This window comes from Gorilla gorilla, chromosome 8 (assembly GCF_029281585.2).
Source record: "Gorilla gorilla gorilla isolate KB3781 chromosome 8, NHGRI_mGorGor1-v2.1_pri, whole genome shotgun sequence".
In the NCBI taxonomy this organism is placed as follows: domain Eukaryota; kingdom Metazoa; phylum Chordata; class Mammalia; order Primates; family Hominidae; genus Gorilla; species Gorilla gorilla.
The window spans coordinates 15446170-15462283 of NC_073232.2; the positions used below are offsets into that span (position 1 = coordinate 15446170).

Sequence of the window (16114 nt, forward strand, 5' to 3'; positions counted from 1 at the left end):
ACTTTGGGAGGCTGAGGGGGGTGGATCACCTGAGGTCAGGAGTTTGAGACCAGCCTGGCCAACATGGTGAAACCCTGTCTCTACTAAAAATACAAAAATTAGCTGAGTGTGGTGGTGCACACCTGTAATCCCAGCTACTCAGGAGGCTGAGGCAGGAGAATCACTTGAACCTGGGAGGCGGAGGTTGCAGTGAGCTGAGATCACACCATTGCACTCCAGCCTGGGCAACAGAGTGAGACTCCATCTCAAAACAAACAAACAAACAAAACCAAAAAGAAAGAAAACAGAAAATGGAAAAGCCTCCACCCCTTGTGTTCTTTGGCCCTTAGTCATATGGTCCCACTTGGGGCTGCTAATTAGTGCAGGTGGTGGACAGCCGGGATGGGGTGGCACAGAGGAGACAAACCAGGTAAGAAGAATCATAATGCATGTGCATGAAAACTAATCTTCGAGGATGTTCATTTTAGTGTTATTTAAATCAGAACAAAAAATTAGAGATGTTCCAGTTAAATCACGTTGTAGAATATCCAAAGAAGTAAGAAAATGTTCAAAATAGAGTGTAACAAATGCAGAGTACAGTGCAGTAGGTATTTACAGTGGGTTGCTATTTTTGTTTTTAAAAGTCCACTGCAGAGAGAATCTATAGAAGGAGAAACTTCAAAGTATTAATGGTGAGTATATCTTAAGTGGTGGAATTATAAGTGATTTTCTTCTTTGAGTTTATAAAAATTTTCTACAATGATCCTGAATAATTTTGAGTCAGGAAAGAAAAGGATAATTTTTGTTTTTTTTTAAGGAAAAAGGAGACCAGGATGCAAGTCCTCCCAGAACGGCACAGCCTTCTGGCAAATTCAGCATAAGGAAAGGGTCCCAACGCCGAGTGGGAATGCAGACGCATCCAACCTCCACCTCCCAGCTCAGGGGCTTGCTCACTGATGAGCCCACTCCAAGGCTGCTTTTTCTGCCAGGCTTGAAGAGAAAAATAATAGTGTACATGTGTTTTGATCTATTTTCCAACTTTTATCTCTTCCAATACATGCAGGGTAGATGAACAAACACTTGTCACATTTTCCCCTAAGTCACGGACTGCTGAGAAGCCTGGTTGTTATGCTAAATGAAACCAAATTCTAAAAAACAGGAAAACAGACAAACAAATCTAGAAGTAAAGATCTTTCCCAATCGATGACACTAAAACATTCTAAGTAATACTTCCATGGTGTGTAGAAGGGATGTTTGGATGGATGGCAGGTACACCGAAATGTAAGATAAATTATGGAGGCAATGACTCGTGTCTCCTAATGAGGGTGCCATTGAAGGTATCACGCTGAGACAGGTTAGAGGGGAGGTAGGGTTGTCGGAGCAGAAGCTATACCTTGGTCTGGAATGTACAAAACATGTGCGTCAGAAACGGATGCTCCCAGGCCAAGGAAAGAACTCTCTTCTCTACCATCGTGCACTCAACATCATCGTCCATCAAGACCACATCTTTCTTTAAGGCCTTTATTGCGAAAAATTGATTGGTTTTCTTGAATTCTGCCAGGAAGACCTAGAAGGAAAGGGAAGAAGTAACTTTATTTTAGAATTTGGATTCCCATTTCTTAAAAAAGAGACAGAGTCCTGAGAGACACCTGTGTTGGGTGGGAAAAGGGGTTCCTTCTCCAACCCCCATCCATCCCGCATAGGCCATTCCTGAGACAAAATGGAGCACTTCTCTGGTTTCGGACATGACATCACTGTTTCATACTATCTTTGTACTCTTTCCAAGGGTTTCACAAAATTATTAAGCAATTGAATGGATTTTTAAAAGTGTGCCCTGCCTGCTCAGGGATCTGAGTGAAGGTACAATAAAAATCCAGAGAGATAAAGTGCACAGTGAAGAAAGAAGAGTTGAGTGTGGAGAGGAGAAATTGTACTCGAAACATCACTGCAAGTGCACATAAATCCTAGCTTTACGTTTTACCCAGTTTTTCCAGGCCAAAAGAAGAATGGAGGGATATAGTTCTCCTTGTGTACTTAAAAGATAAACACCGGCCTGGTGCGGTGGCTCAAGCCTGTAATCCCAGCACTTTGGGAGGTCAAGGCAGGCAGATCATCTGAGGTTAGGGGTTCGAGACCAGCCTGGCCAACATGGTGAAACCCCGTCTCGACTAAAAAAAAAAAAACAAAAAACAAAAATTAGCCAGGCATGGTGGTGGGTGCCCGTAGTCCCTGCTACTCGGGAGGCTGAGGTGGGGGAATCGCTTGAACCTGGGAGGCGGAGGTTGTGGTGAACTGAGATCACGCCACCGCACTCCAGCCTGGGCGTCAGAGTGAGACTGTGTCTCAAAATAAAAAAAAAAAAAATAAGTAAACACCATTTTCTCTGACAACACAGCAATGAATTATTCATAGAAGAATGTATGGCATGTAGTAGGCCCTAAAATGTGACTGACACTGGGTTCACAGGATAACTTGCTCAGATTCTTCGAGCTACTAGGGAAAGATTTAACTCCGAAATTTACTTTCCCACTTGATTTCGTGGCTCTCGTATCAAAGGACACCAAAATGGGAATGAAACATTTTAGGAGCTACTGTGTGTCATACACTCTGCTACCTACTTTCCACTTACGACCTAATTGTATTATCTAATTTAATTCTTAGCTCATCACACTCTGCAAGACAGAAGTTAACATCAACAACAAACACTGAGTTCAAAGAAAAACTTGCTCAGATTCTTGGAGCTACGAGGGAAGATTTAACTCCAAAATTTACTTTTCCCACTTGATTTTGTGGCTCTTATATCAAAGGACACCAGATGGCATATGATGGAGGGTTTCAACAATTTTAGTTTTTGCAAATGATGCAGCAACACACTGTTGGCAATGGTAAGGGCATGACATTTGGATACAGAAAATTCTAGCTCTAGTTTTATTTCACAGACATTTATTAGCTGTGGAAATGTGGGCAGATGAATTAGCCCCTCTGGGCTTCAGTTTCCAATTACTGCATTCTCTAACTTACAGGACTGTTGTGAAAGTCAGGTAAGATGAGACCTGGGAAAGTAGACTCTAAAATGATCTCTGAATCACAGTTGCTAAAATTCAGTCATTTGTCATTTGTTTTTGTTATTGACTTTTGGGAAAGGCCGAAGTCAATGATGTGACAACAGCCCTGATCATGTAAGTGTCTAGGTTTAAAAGCGATGGTGCAGGTTTGTAGCTTGATGGTAGCTGACTTGATAGAAGGGAAGGGATGAAACTTAGATGGGAATTCAGGCAAATGAATGATGCTCACATCCCCAGAGAACACACAATTTGTTTTCTTAGGCTTAAAAGTTGTTTGAGAACAAGGGTATAGAGGTCTTGGTGAGGAAACATACTTTCCATATAAAGCCAGAAGAGAGAGAAAAGACAAGTTTTGGCGTATTCTCAGTGTTGTGAGAAAGAGAAACAGCCATCCTATCTTGCTTTGATATCTCCCCCTCCTCTCCTCTCCGTGTATAGGGACCCAGGGTCCTGATGAAAAGAAGTAGACAGCTTTGGACATGGAGTGGGGGAAACCTGGGGCTCCCAGCTGCACCTTGGGATACTGACTAAGGCTTGTAGGTTTAACTTAACGTCTTTCTTATTAACCTTATTCAAATGTGGAAATCCACATGGGAACAAAGAAAGATAAACATTTCATTAACAATTAAAAGTCCTCTTTTAGTAGTTGCTTCTTTCGGTAAAACATCCTAAAACCAGCCATAAACTAAGAAGCCAAAAAGACAATTTCCATCTATATAATGTGCTTTCAATTTTTGGTAACAGGTTATAATTGCACATTAATTGCTGCTAAATTATAATGAAGACTGGCTGTACAATTGCCTATTACGCTCAGATTAGCACCAAATGAGCCTACTGTGGTTCATATTATTGTGGAAATGAACAAAAAGAATTCATGAATATCAGCTACCATGTGCTGGACGGAGTCGATTTTGCTGAAAGGCAAGGCATCAGTGTTTAAATCCAAACCCAAAATGGAGCTCAATATTATTCAGCTGTGGTGACCGCTCAGTTGCATTTTAGTTTGTTTAATATTAAATAAACTGGGTAAGACATCCTGCCAAAGTCTGGTGAGCAGGTGTGGTGTATAATGCTGCCTTTGGCTACACAGATTCATAGAACAGTCATCTCTGATTAAAATTTTCCTGCGAGTCCCATCCAAGAGTGTAAAACAAATAGGAGCCCCATTAATACATGAGATACCCTTAATATCAAAAAGTACCTAAAAGCCTATATTCCATATCATCCCTCCTTAAATCACTAGCTTGAAAATTTTCTGCAGTCACCAGTAGTTGGTAATAATTTCTTAAATTATCTCTTCTTCCTTCTTCTCACCTCCCCCTTTCTTTTTTTGCTCCTCCTCTCCCTCTTTCCTTCCTCTCCTTGTCATCTGTGAGTGATGGAGACAACCCCCCACCTGCATGTATGGCAGGAAGAATTTAGAGGAGGGACTTTCTCCACAATTTTTTTTCCAGGACTCTCAAGCTACAGTTTTCTTATGGGCTGAATTGTGTCTATACTGAAGTTCCAATCCCCAGGACCTTGGAAAGTGACTGTATTTGGAGACAGGACCTTCAAAGAGGTAATTAAGGTTAAATGAGGTTATTAAGGCAGGTCCTAATCCAATATGACTGGTGTTTTCACAAGAAGAGAAAATTTAAGCAGAGTGTGGTGGCACAACTGTAATCCCAGCTACTAGGGAGCTGAGACAGGAGGATCACTTGAGTTCGGGAGGTCAAGACCAGCCTGGGCAACACAGTGAGACGTCATCTCAAAAAAGGAGAACACTTGGATGCAGACATGCACAGGAGGAAGATGATAAGAAGGCATGGAGAGAGGGCGACCATTGCAAAGCAAGGAGAGGGGCCTGGGAAGAAACAACCCAGACAACACCTTGATGGTGAACTTCCATCCTCCAGACCTGCGAGAACATGAATTTCTGCTGTTTAAGCCAGCCAGTATGTGAGATTTTGTTATAGCAGCCTGTATTAGTCTGTTATCACACTGCTAATAAAGACATGCCCGAGACTGGATAATTTATAAAGGAAAGAGGTTTAATGGACTCGGTTCCACACAGCTGGGGAGGCCTCGCAATCATGGTGGAAGACAAAGGAAGAGCAAAGGGACGTCTTACGTGGTGGCAGGCGAGAGGGCATGTGTAGGGAAACTCCCTTTTATAAAATCATCAGATCTCATGAGACTTACTCACTATCATGGGAACAGCACAGAAAAACCCATCCCCATGATTCGATCACCTTCCACTGGGTCCCTCCCATGACACCTGGGGATTATTACAATTCAACATGAGATTTGGGTGGGGACACAGAGCCGAGCCCTATCACACCCCAAGGAAACTTATACAAGCTGGAAGATATTTAATAGAGAGAGAAAAAAATCACATGCAAACTAAAACAACACTCCAGGCTTGAGAATGAAGCAAAAGAAGAGAAAACAAAATGAAACAAACACAAACACTGTGTGAAACAGGAAGTGGCTGAGGCACCTTCCTATTTCTTTGGTGCCCAAAGACATCAAACTCATAGGCGTGTGAGATGTACACTCTCCAAGCAAAGTAGCTTTGGAGACACAGGTTTCCAGAAAGCTGAGGCTACTATGGGCCTAGAGTCCTCGGGGTCCCTATTTATTCAGTGCTCCCTCAGGAAAGCTGTCTCTGACACTCACATGCAATCCTAGTGGCCCTACGAGTTTAATTTCTTTGACCAGGAACTTGGCTCATCAGTTCCTGGAGTTGGGCCATAGCATTCTCCCTTGCATTAGCTTACCTTGCCAAAACTTCCTTTCCCCAACATTTTGTGCAAGATAAAATCCTCAATTTTTAGTTTAATCTGCAGAGATGGTCTTTCTATGTTCAGTTCAGGTTCTGGAAGATGGCACATTTTATCCACCTCATCCAACGGAGACTCCCAGGAAATGCCCTGAGGCTCTGAAAATGCAAGCTGGTGGTTAAAAATGAACATGGAGTAATGGAGGTCATTCTAGTTACTGAGAGCACATGCTTTCTCTTCTACTTCCCATGCTGAGGCTCCATCATAGTAATTGGGGGTGTTTAGAGGGTTTCCTGCAGTTCAGGCAGCTTTAATACCTTTCCATCTGTCTGTGAGGGCAGCACCTCCTGTCTGTGAGCCTGGCATTTGGATTTTGGAGTGTGGACTATGTCTCTTTCTTCACTAGACCGGGAAATAGTTCAACTTAAGAAACAAATTCCAATCAGTAAAAGACCATATATGCAAAATACACAAGCACTGTTAATAATGCCACATCAAGGACATCTAGGGATTTTAACCAAATTTTAGGAAAAAAATGATTTTCAATTGTTTGCATGGCTCACAAACACAGTGGCATCAATTTCTACAATTTACAGCGTGAGAGAGAGAGGAAATGAAATCTAGCAGATTTTTAAAGATCTGAACTGCATCATTCATCCCAGAATTCAAGTCAAGATGCTGCCTACGTTGGCCGGGTATGGTGGCTCACACATGTAATCTGACAACTTCGGGAGGCCGAGGTGGGCGGATTGCCTGAGCTCAGGCATTTGAGGCCAGCCTGGGTGACATGGTGAAGCCCCATCTCTACTAAAATACAAAGAATTAGCTGGGTGTGGTTGTGTGCGCAAGTAGTCCCAGGTACTCGGGAAGCTGAGGCAGGAGAATCCCTTGAACCCACAGGGCGGAGGTTGCAGTGAGCTGAGATTGTGCCACTGCACTGTAGCCTGGGCCACAGAGCAAGACTCTGTCTTCAAAAAAGAAAAAAAAAAAAGATGCTGCCTATGTTGATCATTGCTAAGACATAGTCTCCTTGACTGCCTGGCAACCCCTCCTAAATGTAACCCAAACCTTTCTTTTACATTTTTAAGTTGATTTGAAGTCAGAGAAAACATAAGAGAAATTTTTAGGAATTTCCCCCTGCCTACAATAGTCTCTATATTTTTTAATCCCTAGGTTTATCTTTCATACTCTTCCAAGGACACGAAGTATTTTAGAATATATGCTGAAACGACTCAGGTCTCAGAAACATGGGTCATATCCACTCATGAACTGCTTTCAAACAGTAGGCTGGAAAAACTGCTATAATGTCATGAAAGTGGCTTTGAGTCCTTCTCTTTCCTACCCTTAAATTTAAGTCTCAAAGGTGCGGAGTAAGAATGTCTTCTGTGGCCTTCCCACCATCAAATTTTAAGACAGATTTATTTCTGTGAAACCATTTGACACTGACAGAATGTAACATGCTGAAACTCTAAGAAAACATTTGTGGTTGTTCCCTCCAGACCTATCCCATTTTCTAACCCCCACCTCCTGCCTTTTACAAAGGTAAAAGGTTTTAGTTTCTTTTCTAAGAAGTGGGAGCCTCTTAATTGGTAGCTGGAGGTGGATCACCTATCAGACCAGGTAAGCTGATAACTTAAATCCAAGGGCATCAGGTTAGGGTTAATTGAGATTAATGACTGACTTTGATTAGACTGCTGGTCAGGACAGCTACCTCTTTTTCCCGGTGTCGGTAAACATGGCGGCCTTGCTTCATTTTTGATGGAGCATGGGAGACCAATTTCAACCGGACCTTCTCTGAAGATCTGTTCAGTATCTCTTAAGCAGCGAGCCTGGATGACAAACAGAGAGTCAGACCACCCACCCACCCACCATTGATGGAACAGCTCAGCCTGCTAACCATGGGGACAAAGGCCATTTAAAATTTTTAAATGCATAGGGTCACCAAAGCTCTCCTTATCCTCAACCTTCTTTTGGAACCCCATATTCTGGGAGAGTCTATCTACTGTATTTTATGCATTAGCAGAACACGTTTGCCTCCTTCACACTTTTCTGGGGCTGACAAGATTCTCTCATGCTGTCTACATCATTCCATCACAAATAAGGACAGGTAGTTAATGGACGGGAAAACAGCTGATACAGGCAATGCCAAGTCTTAAAGAGGGTTTACCCTTGGATCTAGGAATTCAGCTAATGCCAAGGCAGTAAACAGCAGGCCAAATTTGCCCTGGACTCGGTGTTCCATGAGGACTCTGGGGATGATGCTAGCACATAAGTGTTTTCCCCCAGGCTATTCTATAACCCAAATATATTCACATAAAGCTGTCAATGAATCTTCAATAACTTTAATGAATTTATTTGTTTCTGCAATGCTCATGCCATGAAGAATTTAAGATTTTATAAAGATCTGCATAATACAAACACATTAAATAAATATCTCAAAGATAGGGGGTGTGGGCATGGATATGAAAGCCAAGGGCAAGGCCAGTGCTCAGAAATACATCCCGGCATTTCCCATAGGGCTGCCACAGGTGAAGCAGCAGAAGGGCATGGACATCCTTGCTGAGCGGCCATGGCGGGAACGTGTCCACGGCACATGCTCCTACCTGTTGAGTGCTCTCAATCATGGCCAGCGCTTCAGCCATTAGCTTCTGGTTTATGCCACAAAGGTTGGCCACCTTTGTCTGGCATCTGTGATGCACATTCATGCCACATGCTGGAAGGAAGAAGGCAGATAGTGAGCAAGAGTGGAAGAACCCCCTGGTGCTAAGCAACTCTCTCTGGAGGTAAGACAGAGCCTTGCGGATACAGAGGAAAGCCTAAGGTGCCACGGCTGGGAGGAAGTTGACCCTGGCTCTCCCTGGTAGTGATCCTCGTGCTGGAAGGGAAGTGAGGTAGGAGGTGGGACTCAACTCTGGAGCTGGGGTTCAGACGCCAGACCAAATTGAAGACTAGCTAAAACAGGGACAGGGCAGAAGCTGCTTTTCAGAAGACACCCACCTACGTACCATGTCAGTTTACTGTTGCCATGGCAACACCCAGACGTTACCACCCTTTTTCCAGGAACTTAATTTGCATGTAGTTAAAAGTGGGTATAAATAGGACTGCAGCACTGCCCTGAGCTGCTACTCTCTGCCTCTGGGGTAGCCCTGCTCTGCAGGAGCAGTCATGGAGCTATAACACCAACAGAACTGTAATACCGTTGGCCAATGAAGCTGTTTTCTTCTACCAACAGCCGGCCCTTGAATTCTTCCTGGGCAAAGCCAAGAACTCTCCTGGGCTAAGCCCCACTTTGGGGCTCACCTGCCCTGCATCAGAAGAATATTCCTGCCCACTCCAGTCTGGGTCCAAAACATCCCCTTTCCCACCTGGGCCATGAAGAGCTTCCCCCAGCCTTTAGGTTGAAGCCCAGGAGACAGCCTCAGCCTGCAGATGGATATCAGACGGTGGAGCCGAAGTGTATATGTGGGAAGGGATGGAGTAGGAGGAGGCTAACAATGCCAGGAGAGGTCACGGCAGAACACACCTAGCAAGACTGGACCAGGCATGAGGGCCTCAGCTTTGAAAAAAAAATCACAAACTCTACACATGGTGTGGAAACAGAAAGCCACAGGCTTCACCAGTGTGGGCTTAGGTGAGGACGCCAACAGCAACCAGGTGTTAGAGCACATTCCCCAGTTTCCAGGCCCCTGTACCCATGCCGCCTCAAAACCTCGCGTGATTATAGGAAGGGCAGAGGGCCCCAAGAATTACTAGATGAGAATGTTAACTAAGTGGATCTCAAAGTCATAAAGAAAGTGATATTTCTTGCACGCATGAACTGATGGCGTAAATTGACATCTACAACCTGTTATAAAAGGTAACTCGAAGAAAAAGAACCAAAGTTTTCTGTCATCTTTGTAAGTCACATGAGATGTTAAAGAAAAAGAAAGAGGAGAGGGAAATACTTGAGCACCTGTCAGGTGGGTGGAGAACGGGGTGCTAGTGGCAGCTTGCACAGCGTGGACACTGTGTGACCTTGGGCAAGTCATGAACGCTCTGGGGGCTCCCGATTAAGGATCTCCAGCACTGAACTCATGATCTATACAGGATTCTAGCTTGGGGATCCTACAACTCAGGGTGAGTATTCTGATTCATGAATCTTGAAAACGGTAGCATAAAATCTAACTTCCATTGCCAGTGACCAAGAGATCCCTCTTGGACTGGAGAGCGTGTGCCCATGTGACTGTGTAAAGACAATTATTAGTTTTAGAAATTCAAATTTTGCTAATGAAACGTCACCATTAAAGGCCGGGCGTGGTGGCTCACACCTGTAATCCCAGCACTTTGGGAGGCCGAGGCGGGCAGATCACCTGAGGTCAGGAGTTTGAGAGCAGCCTGGCCAACATGGTGAAACCTCATCTCTACTAAAAATAATAATAATAAAAATTAGCCGGGTGTGGTGGTGCACCTCTGTAATCCCAGCTACTCAGGAGGCTGAGGCAGAAGAATCACTTCAACTTGGGAGGCAGAGGTTGCAGTGAGCTGAGATCGTGCCACTGTACTCCAGCCTGGGAGACAGAGCGAGACTCTGTCTCAAAAAAAAAAAAAAAAAAAAAAAAGAAACATCACCATTAAAACACAGAAAAATCAGATATAAAGATTTCCAAACTCCAGCTGACAGAGTCTGCGAGTAGAGAGTGTTGTAATAGAAGCAGGCACCAGGTGCTATGACATCATGCAGTCTTAATCTTATCTGCTGATTTGCACATGTGTGTGCAAAGAAGCTTAGCACAATGACTGGCATCGAGCAGGTGCTCAACAAATACAACTTCCTTTTCATCTTCATCATTTATTGCATAGATGTAGATATTAAAATATTTAGGTGAAATTTGAGCAATCCTCACCTGTAGTTTTCACTGGTCCACTCTTCTTCAAATAGCTCAATAATAAAATAAAGCAGAATTTTCTATGCAAATAACTATTACTTTTTTTTTTTTTTTGACATGGAGTCTCGCTCTGTCACCCAGGCTGGAGTGCAGTGGCACGATTTTGGCTCACTGCAACCTCAGCCTCCTGGATTCAAGAGATTCTCCTGCCTCAGCCTCCTGAGTAGCTGGGATTACAGGCGCCCACCACCACGCCCAGCTAATTTTTGTTTTTGGTAGAGACAGGGTTTCGCCATGTTGGCCAGGCTGGTCTCCAACTTCTGACCTCAAGTGATCTGCCCACGTCGGTCTCCTAAAGTCCTGAGATTACAGGTGTGAGCCACCGCGCCCGGTCAACTATTAACCATTACTAGACCGAGTATATAGGCATAGATATAGCCAGAAAAATTCACCTGAAGCAAAATCTTTTCTGCATATTTAAAATCTTTGTTGCTGTGTTGTTGTTGTTGAGACAGGGTCTTGCTCTGTTGCCCAGGCTGGAGTGCAGTGGTGCAATCATAGCTCACTGCAGCCTCAAACCCCTGGGTTCAAGCCATCCTCCTGCCTCAGCCTCCTGTGTAGCGGAGACCACAGGCGTGCACACCACTACACCCGACTAATTTTTTGATTTTTCGTAGAGATGGGGGTCTCACTTTGTTGCCCAGGCTGGTCTCAAACTCCTGGGCTCAAGCCATCCTTCCACATTGCCCTCCCAAAGTGCTGGGATTACAGGTCTGTTACCGTGCCCGGCCTAAAATCTTTACTATAGAACGGATTTTTTTTTTCATGATTGTGCTCCAAATTCCACATTGTCGGCATAACTCGCGTAACTCACATTCGCCCTATTTAGAAGGTGTTAGGTTTCAACTTCGGTAGCCCCAGCTCCATTTCCTTATGCATCACCATGACACCAAGTGAGGCTGTCAGCTAGGATTGAACATAGAGGGATGGAGTTTTACTTTGCTCCTTAAAACTGTAGCCACATCTAGGCTTCTCTGTGACTTGCACGGCCGCGAAGAAAGGCCACCACCATCTCCACGACAAGGTCCTAAGTCTTTGTTACTAACCTATCAGGCCGTAACTCAGTTTCCTGGAGGGCAAAGAGTCCCTTTGGATGACTATTTTCTTGGGAATTATTGTGGGGAGAGAGAGAAGGCAGGGTAAAAGGCTAAGGAGGCCCTACTTAAGAAGACGGCTCGTAAGGAGGCAGGATGAAAGGGAGGCAGAGAGGGAGGGAAGAGAGCTGGAGAAGAGAGCGAGAAGAGTAGAGAGAGGAGGACGCGGGGGCATGCGGGGTGAGCGGAGCGGGCCGGGTGAGCGGAGCAGGCGGGGTGAGCACAGTGGAGGGGCAGGGACCCGGGGGTGTCAGAAGCAAGAATGGAAAACAAACCAGGGCAGGGGAGGGAGAGGAGAGGGGATGAAAGAAAAAGGGGAGGGGAGCACTTGAAATGAAGGTGGTAGGAGAGAGCGGGGAACAGAATGGAGCGGAAAGGAAAGAGTATTCGAGGAAAGAAATGAAACAAAGCAGGCAGAAGAGCCGTGAAATAACGCCCAGGAACCCCTGGGAAGTTCTAAGCTGTGCCGCGGCGCTGCTGGGACCAGCTCTTCTTGCAAGTGGATTCTCGGGCTCCCAGGACAGAGAACCCGACCTGAGACCATCACAGGAGAACCAAGAGGCGAGAATTTCTCCTGTTTCTGTGGATACCGTCAGGATGCAGGATGCCGGGACACTATGTTTTGCCTCTGAACTCCTAATGAACTCTTAATACCCTGCCTATCCATGTCTTCTTGAACAGGGGTGTAGAGAAAAGCGTGTCAGTGTCCTTTGGGGCCAGGAACGGATTCTTGAGGCTAATGTTGGTCTCCTGTGATGTCTGCTTTAGGTAATGATTTGAAAACCTAACCCCTCCTGCCTCCACTGAGAGGTCGCTCTGGGTTCCACCAGACATGTGAACAGGATTGGGATGAAGAAGGGGAGAATGCAGAAGATGCTGTGCCGCCTTCCATCACGTACCCCATTACTCAAAAGAAAGGACATACATTAGTCTGTAGCACTGATCAAAATAGGGCTGCCAAGAAAAAATAAAGTGGCTTATATATTTAATACTTCATCATAAGAAAAGGTCTGTGCTCACCAGGCATGGTGACTCACTCCTGTAATCCCAGCACTTTTGGAGGCTGAGGAGACAAGATCGCTTGAACCCAGGAGTTTGAGACCAGCCTGGGCAACATAGCAAGACCATATCTCTTAAAACAAAACAAAACAAAACAAAACAAAACAAAAACAGGCATGGTAGCACATGCCTGTGGTCCCAGCTACTTGAGAGGCTGAGGTGGGATGATTGCTTGAGTCCAAGAAGTCAACGCTGCAGTGAGCTGTGATCGAGCCACTGCACGCCAGTCTCCAGTCTGGGCAACAAAGTGAGACCCTGTCTCAGAAAAAAAGTAAAAGAAGAAGAAAAAAATCAGAAGCTGTCTGTATGCAACAGGTGTTCTCCTTTTGTGGCTCTATTCTCTGGGCTGTGCCCACGTCTCTCCCCAACCAGAAAGCAGAGTGCCTTGTCAGTTCTTGAGGGTTTTTTTTTTTTCTTCCCTAGTCCTTAATCCTAGTGTAACAGCATCTCAGCTTCTAAACGTTATCGCCTTAGCAACTTGGAGTTGTACAGCAAGAAAGCCTTGCCTTGTTTCCTTTTTTGATGGTAGGTCTGAGAAACTCCATCAATAATGAATGGCAGGTTAGGCTCTGCTGCGATCCCGGCCTTGGAGGAAAGACCAGAAAACAGGCAGTGGCGGTCACAACTGGGCCAGCCTCTTACTGGGCACTTGGAGTTCACAGCAATGGTTTAGGGATGGATGCTCAAGCTAATGTTACAGAATTTCTGTGCAGGACCATGTGTCAGCCAAATGAATGTGCTGGGCTTGCTCCTTGATGAGATGACAGGAAGAATCTTACTGGCTGGTGCAAAGGAGAAGGGTTAGGGTACCACACAGCTAGACCTGTTGGGATTAGGAAGGGGCAGCCCAGAGTCCACTGAGAAAACTAGTAGTGGAGAAACACTGTCTTCATTTCCCCCAGGGCTATGGTACGGCAGAAGGTGATGGAACTAGGGGTTTGACCTTGAACCTGAACTGTTGTGCTCTTTTCTGGGATGTGTGGGTGGGGGTGTTGCAGGGTGCAAGGAAAGGAACATAGTGGCTTATTGCCCCAGAAGACCATACTTATGATCATGACTTGTCTGGGCTGGGTGTGGAAGTTGTACCCCCTACATCCTCCCTCCAGTTCCCCAGAAAGCCTTGCTCCATCCCCTAGGGGGTCCACGTCAGGCCATGCTCATCCCCCACTGGACTCACCATCACACTTGAGCCCTTGCCGTGCCAGTCCCCACAGCAGGGTGCCACAGTGTTCACAGAAGGTCGGGCTCTTGTAATTGTAGACTTTAAATCTGTGTGGCATGTCAATTTTGAATCTCTCCTTGTGGAACTGAAAGAAAGGCAGAAGGTGAAATCGTGTGTGTTCCTGGGGCCCCAACTTTGGATGTTCTTGCAGATACCTTAGCATAACTAACAGAGATCATAATGAAAACACTGGCATTGTGTGCATTTTAAACCATCATTGTCACTTGTCAAGCCCTACAGTCATGCCTGAAGAAGGCAGGCAGCCTCAGCAACTGTACGTGAGGGGGCATGCTTGCCTTCTGCATGTAGCAAGAACCTTGCAGACAGCTGAAATCTGAGGCATTCACACAGACAGGCTAAAAGCTCAGGAAGACTGCATGAGGGTTATTTAAAAAAGCACTAAGGAAACAGTGCTCCCAATTAAATAGATGAAGATTCCCTTCCTGTTTTACTATAAATATTTCCTTTTCTCTTTCAGTCCAGAACTAGTGCTTTTAACCTTTGGAAGATGTAAAAAAAAAAAAAAAAAAAAAAAAATGCCTTCTTTGAAGCAAACATTTCTATGGGTTTATCAGTATTACTGCCTAATGTGAGAAGCATTTTCACACCTATTATTCATGAACTGAGGTGGCAAGAGGAGGGAGCAGTTCCTGCCAGGTGCGGTTAACAAATACGTCACACGCATCATCTATTACATAGGTGATATCTCACGTAATCCTCAGAATACCCCTTTTGAAGTCGCTTCTATTAGTATCCTCCTTTGACAGACGAGGAAATGAAGCACAGAGAAGGTAAGAAACTTGCCGAGGACACGCAGCTCTAGAGCTGGGATATCTATAAGCTTGGCAGTCAGAATCAGAGGCCAGCCATTCTCTTTTCTGTCTCAAAATAAATGTGAAGGCTTATCGGGATAGGGAGAAGGGAGTGGGAGAGGGATGCTAGTGATCGACATGGAATTTTTTTAAAAAACAGTTTTCCAGAGTTTAAATCAAACTTATTGCATGAACAGCAACAAAACACTTGGATAGTTGGATTCCTGATAAGAATGTCAATATTCTTGTGCAGAATAAAATGCTTTATTTTCTAAAGGTTTATAATCTCTGCAGAAGTTTCTAATTCAACAGTTCCTTTGGGAAGGTGCATAGCAAAGATGCCTTATTCATCAGCACAGCAATAGATCTAATGTTCCCGCCAGGGGTACTGGTCAGCGTTGGTTCTTTAGAATGGCTGTGTAGAATCGATTAAAAATTGCTCAGCACTTACTATAGCCATTTTCAACCAAGAAAAAAATAATTTTCAGGACTCACTTATATTCCACAGTTTAAATATGGACAATTAATAGGTCAAGGTCCAGGCTGGAAGGGGACCACTTCGAATCTTGAATGCAGGGGCAAACGGCTCAAGACACCATGGCTGATGAAGACGCTATGTACACGCTTTCCAGTATGAAAACCAATGAGCTACATGGGGCTGGCAAACACTTGAAAGGTGGTGAGTTAGAGTTGAGATGTGCTGGGCGTGTAAAATAATACATCCTGGAGTTTGAAGACTTTTGTATAAAATTACTTAAGATATATGAATTTTCAAATGTCGATTTTTTGTTGAAATGATATTTGAACAGATTGGATTAAATAAAATGTATTATTAAAATTAATTTCACCCATTTCTTTTTCCTTTATTTAATGTGGGCTACTTGGAAATGTAAAATTACACATGTAGCCCTCATTCTATTTATTTCTATCGGACAATACTGCTCCAGGGGTAGAGGAACAAAAGAATCCCAAAGATGATGTCCCCTTGAGTGAACAAGAAATCAAAATATCCTGGGAGAAGATAATATCACAGACATTTATTTATGTAGCTGACAGTTTCTCAAGACTTTGTACCAGGAACTTTGTTAGTCATTGAGGTTAACAGTGATTCAGAGATTTGCGTTTTTTTCTAGAAAAGCTGAAGGCATCAAGTAAAGGAAGAAGTCTGGGAGGTGAAAATTTGATCTAAGCAA

General features: G+C 44.4%; 1 protein-coding gene across 1 annotated transcript in view; it reads right to left on the bottom strand.

Moving 5' to 3' along the window:
• PRKCQ (protein kinase C theta) overlaps positions 1 to 16114 on the bottom strand; it is a 153068-nt gene that overhangs the window by 50451 nt on the left and 86503 nt on the right. The window contains exons 8-12 of the mRNA XM_031015017.3: positions 14065 to 14194; positions 8413 to 8522; positions 7521 to 7638; positions 5807 to 5967; positions 1373 to 1546 (exon numbers count right to left, since the gene is read on the bottom strand). Of these exons, the coding sequence (XP_030870877.1) occupies positions 1373 to 1546; positions 5807 to 5967; positions 7521 to 7638; positions 8413 to 8522; positions 14065 to 14194 (693 nt within the window). The remainder of the gene's footprint in view (positions 1 to 1372; positions 1547 to 5806; positions 5968 to 7520; positions 7639 to 8412; positions 8523 to 14064; positions 14195 to 16114) is intronic.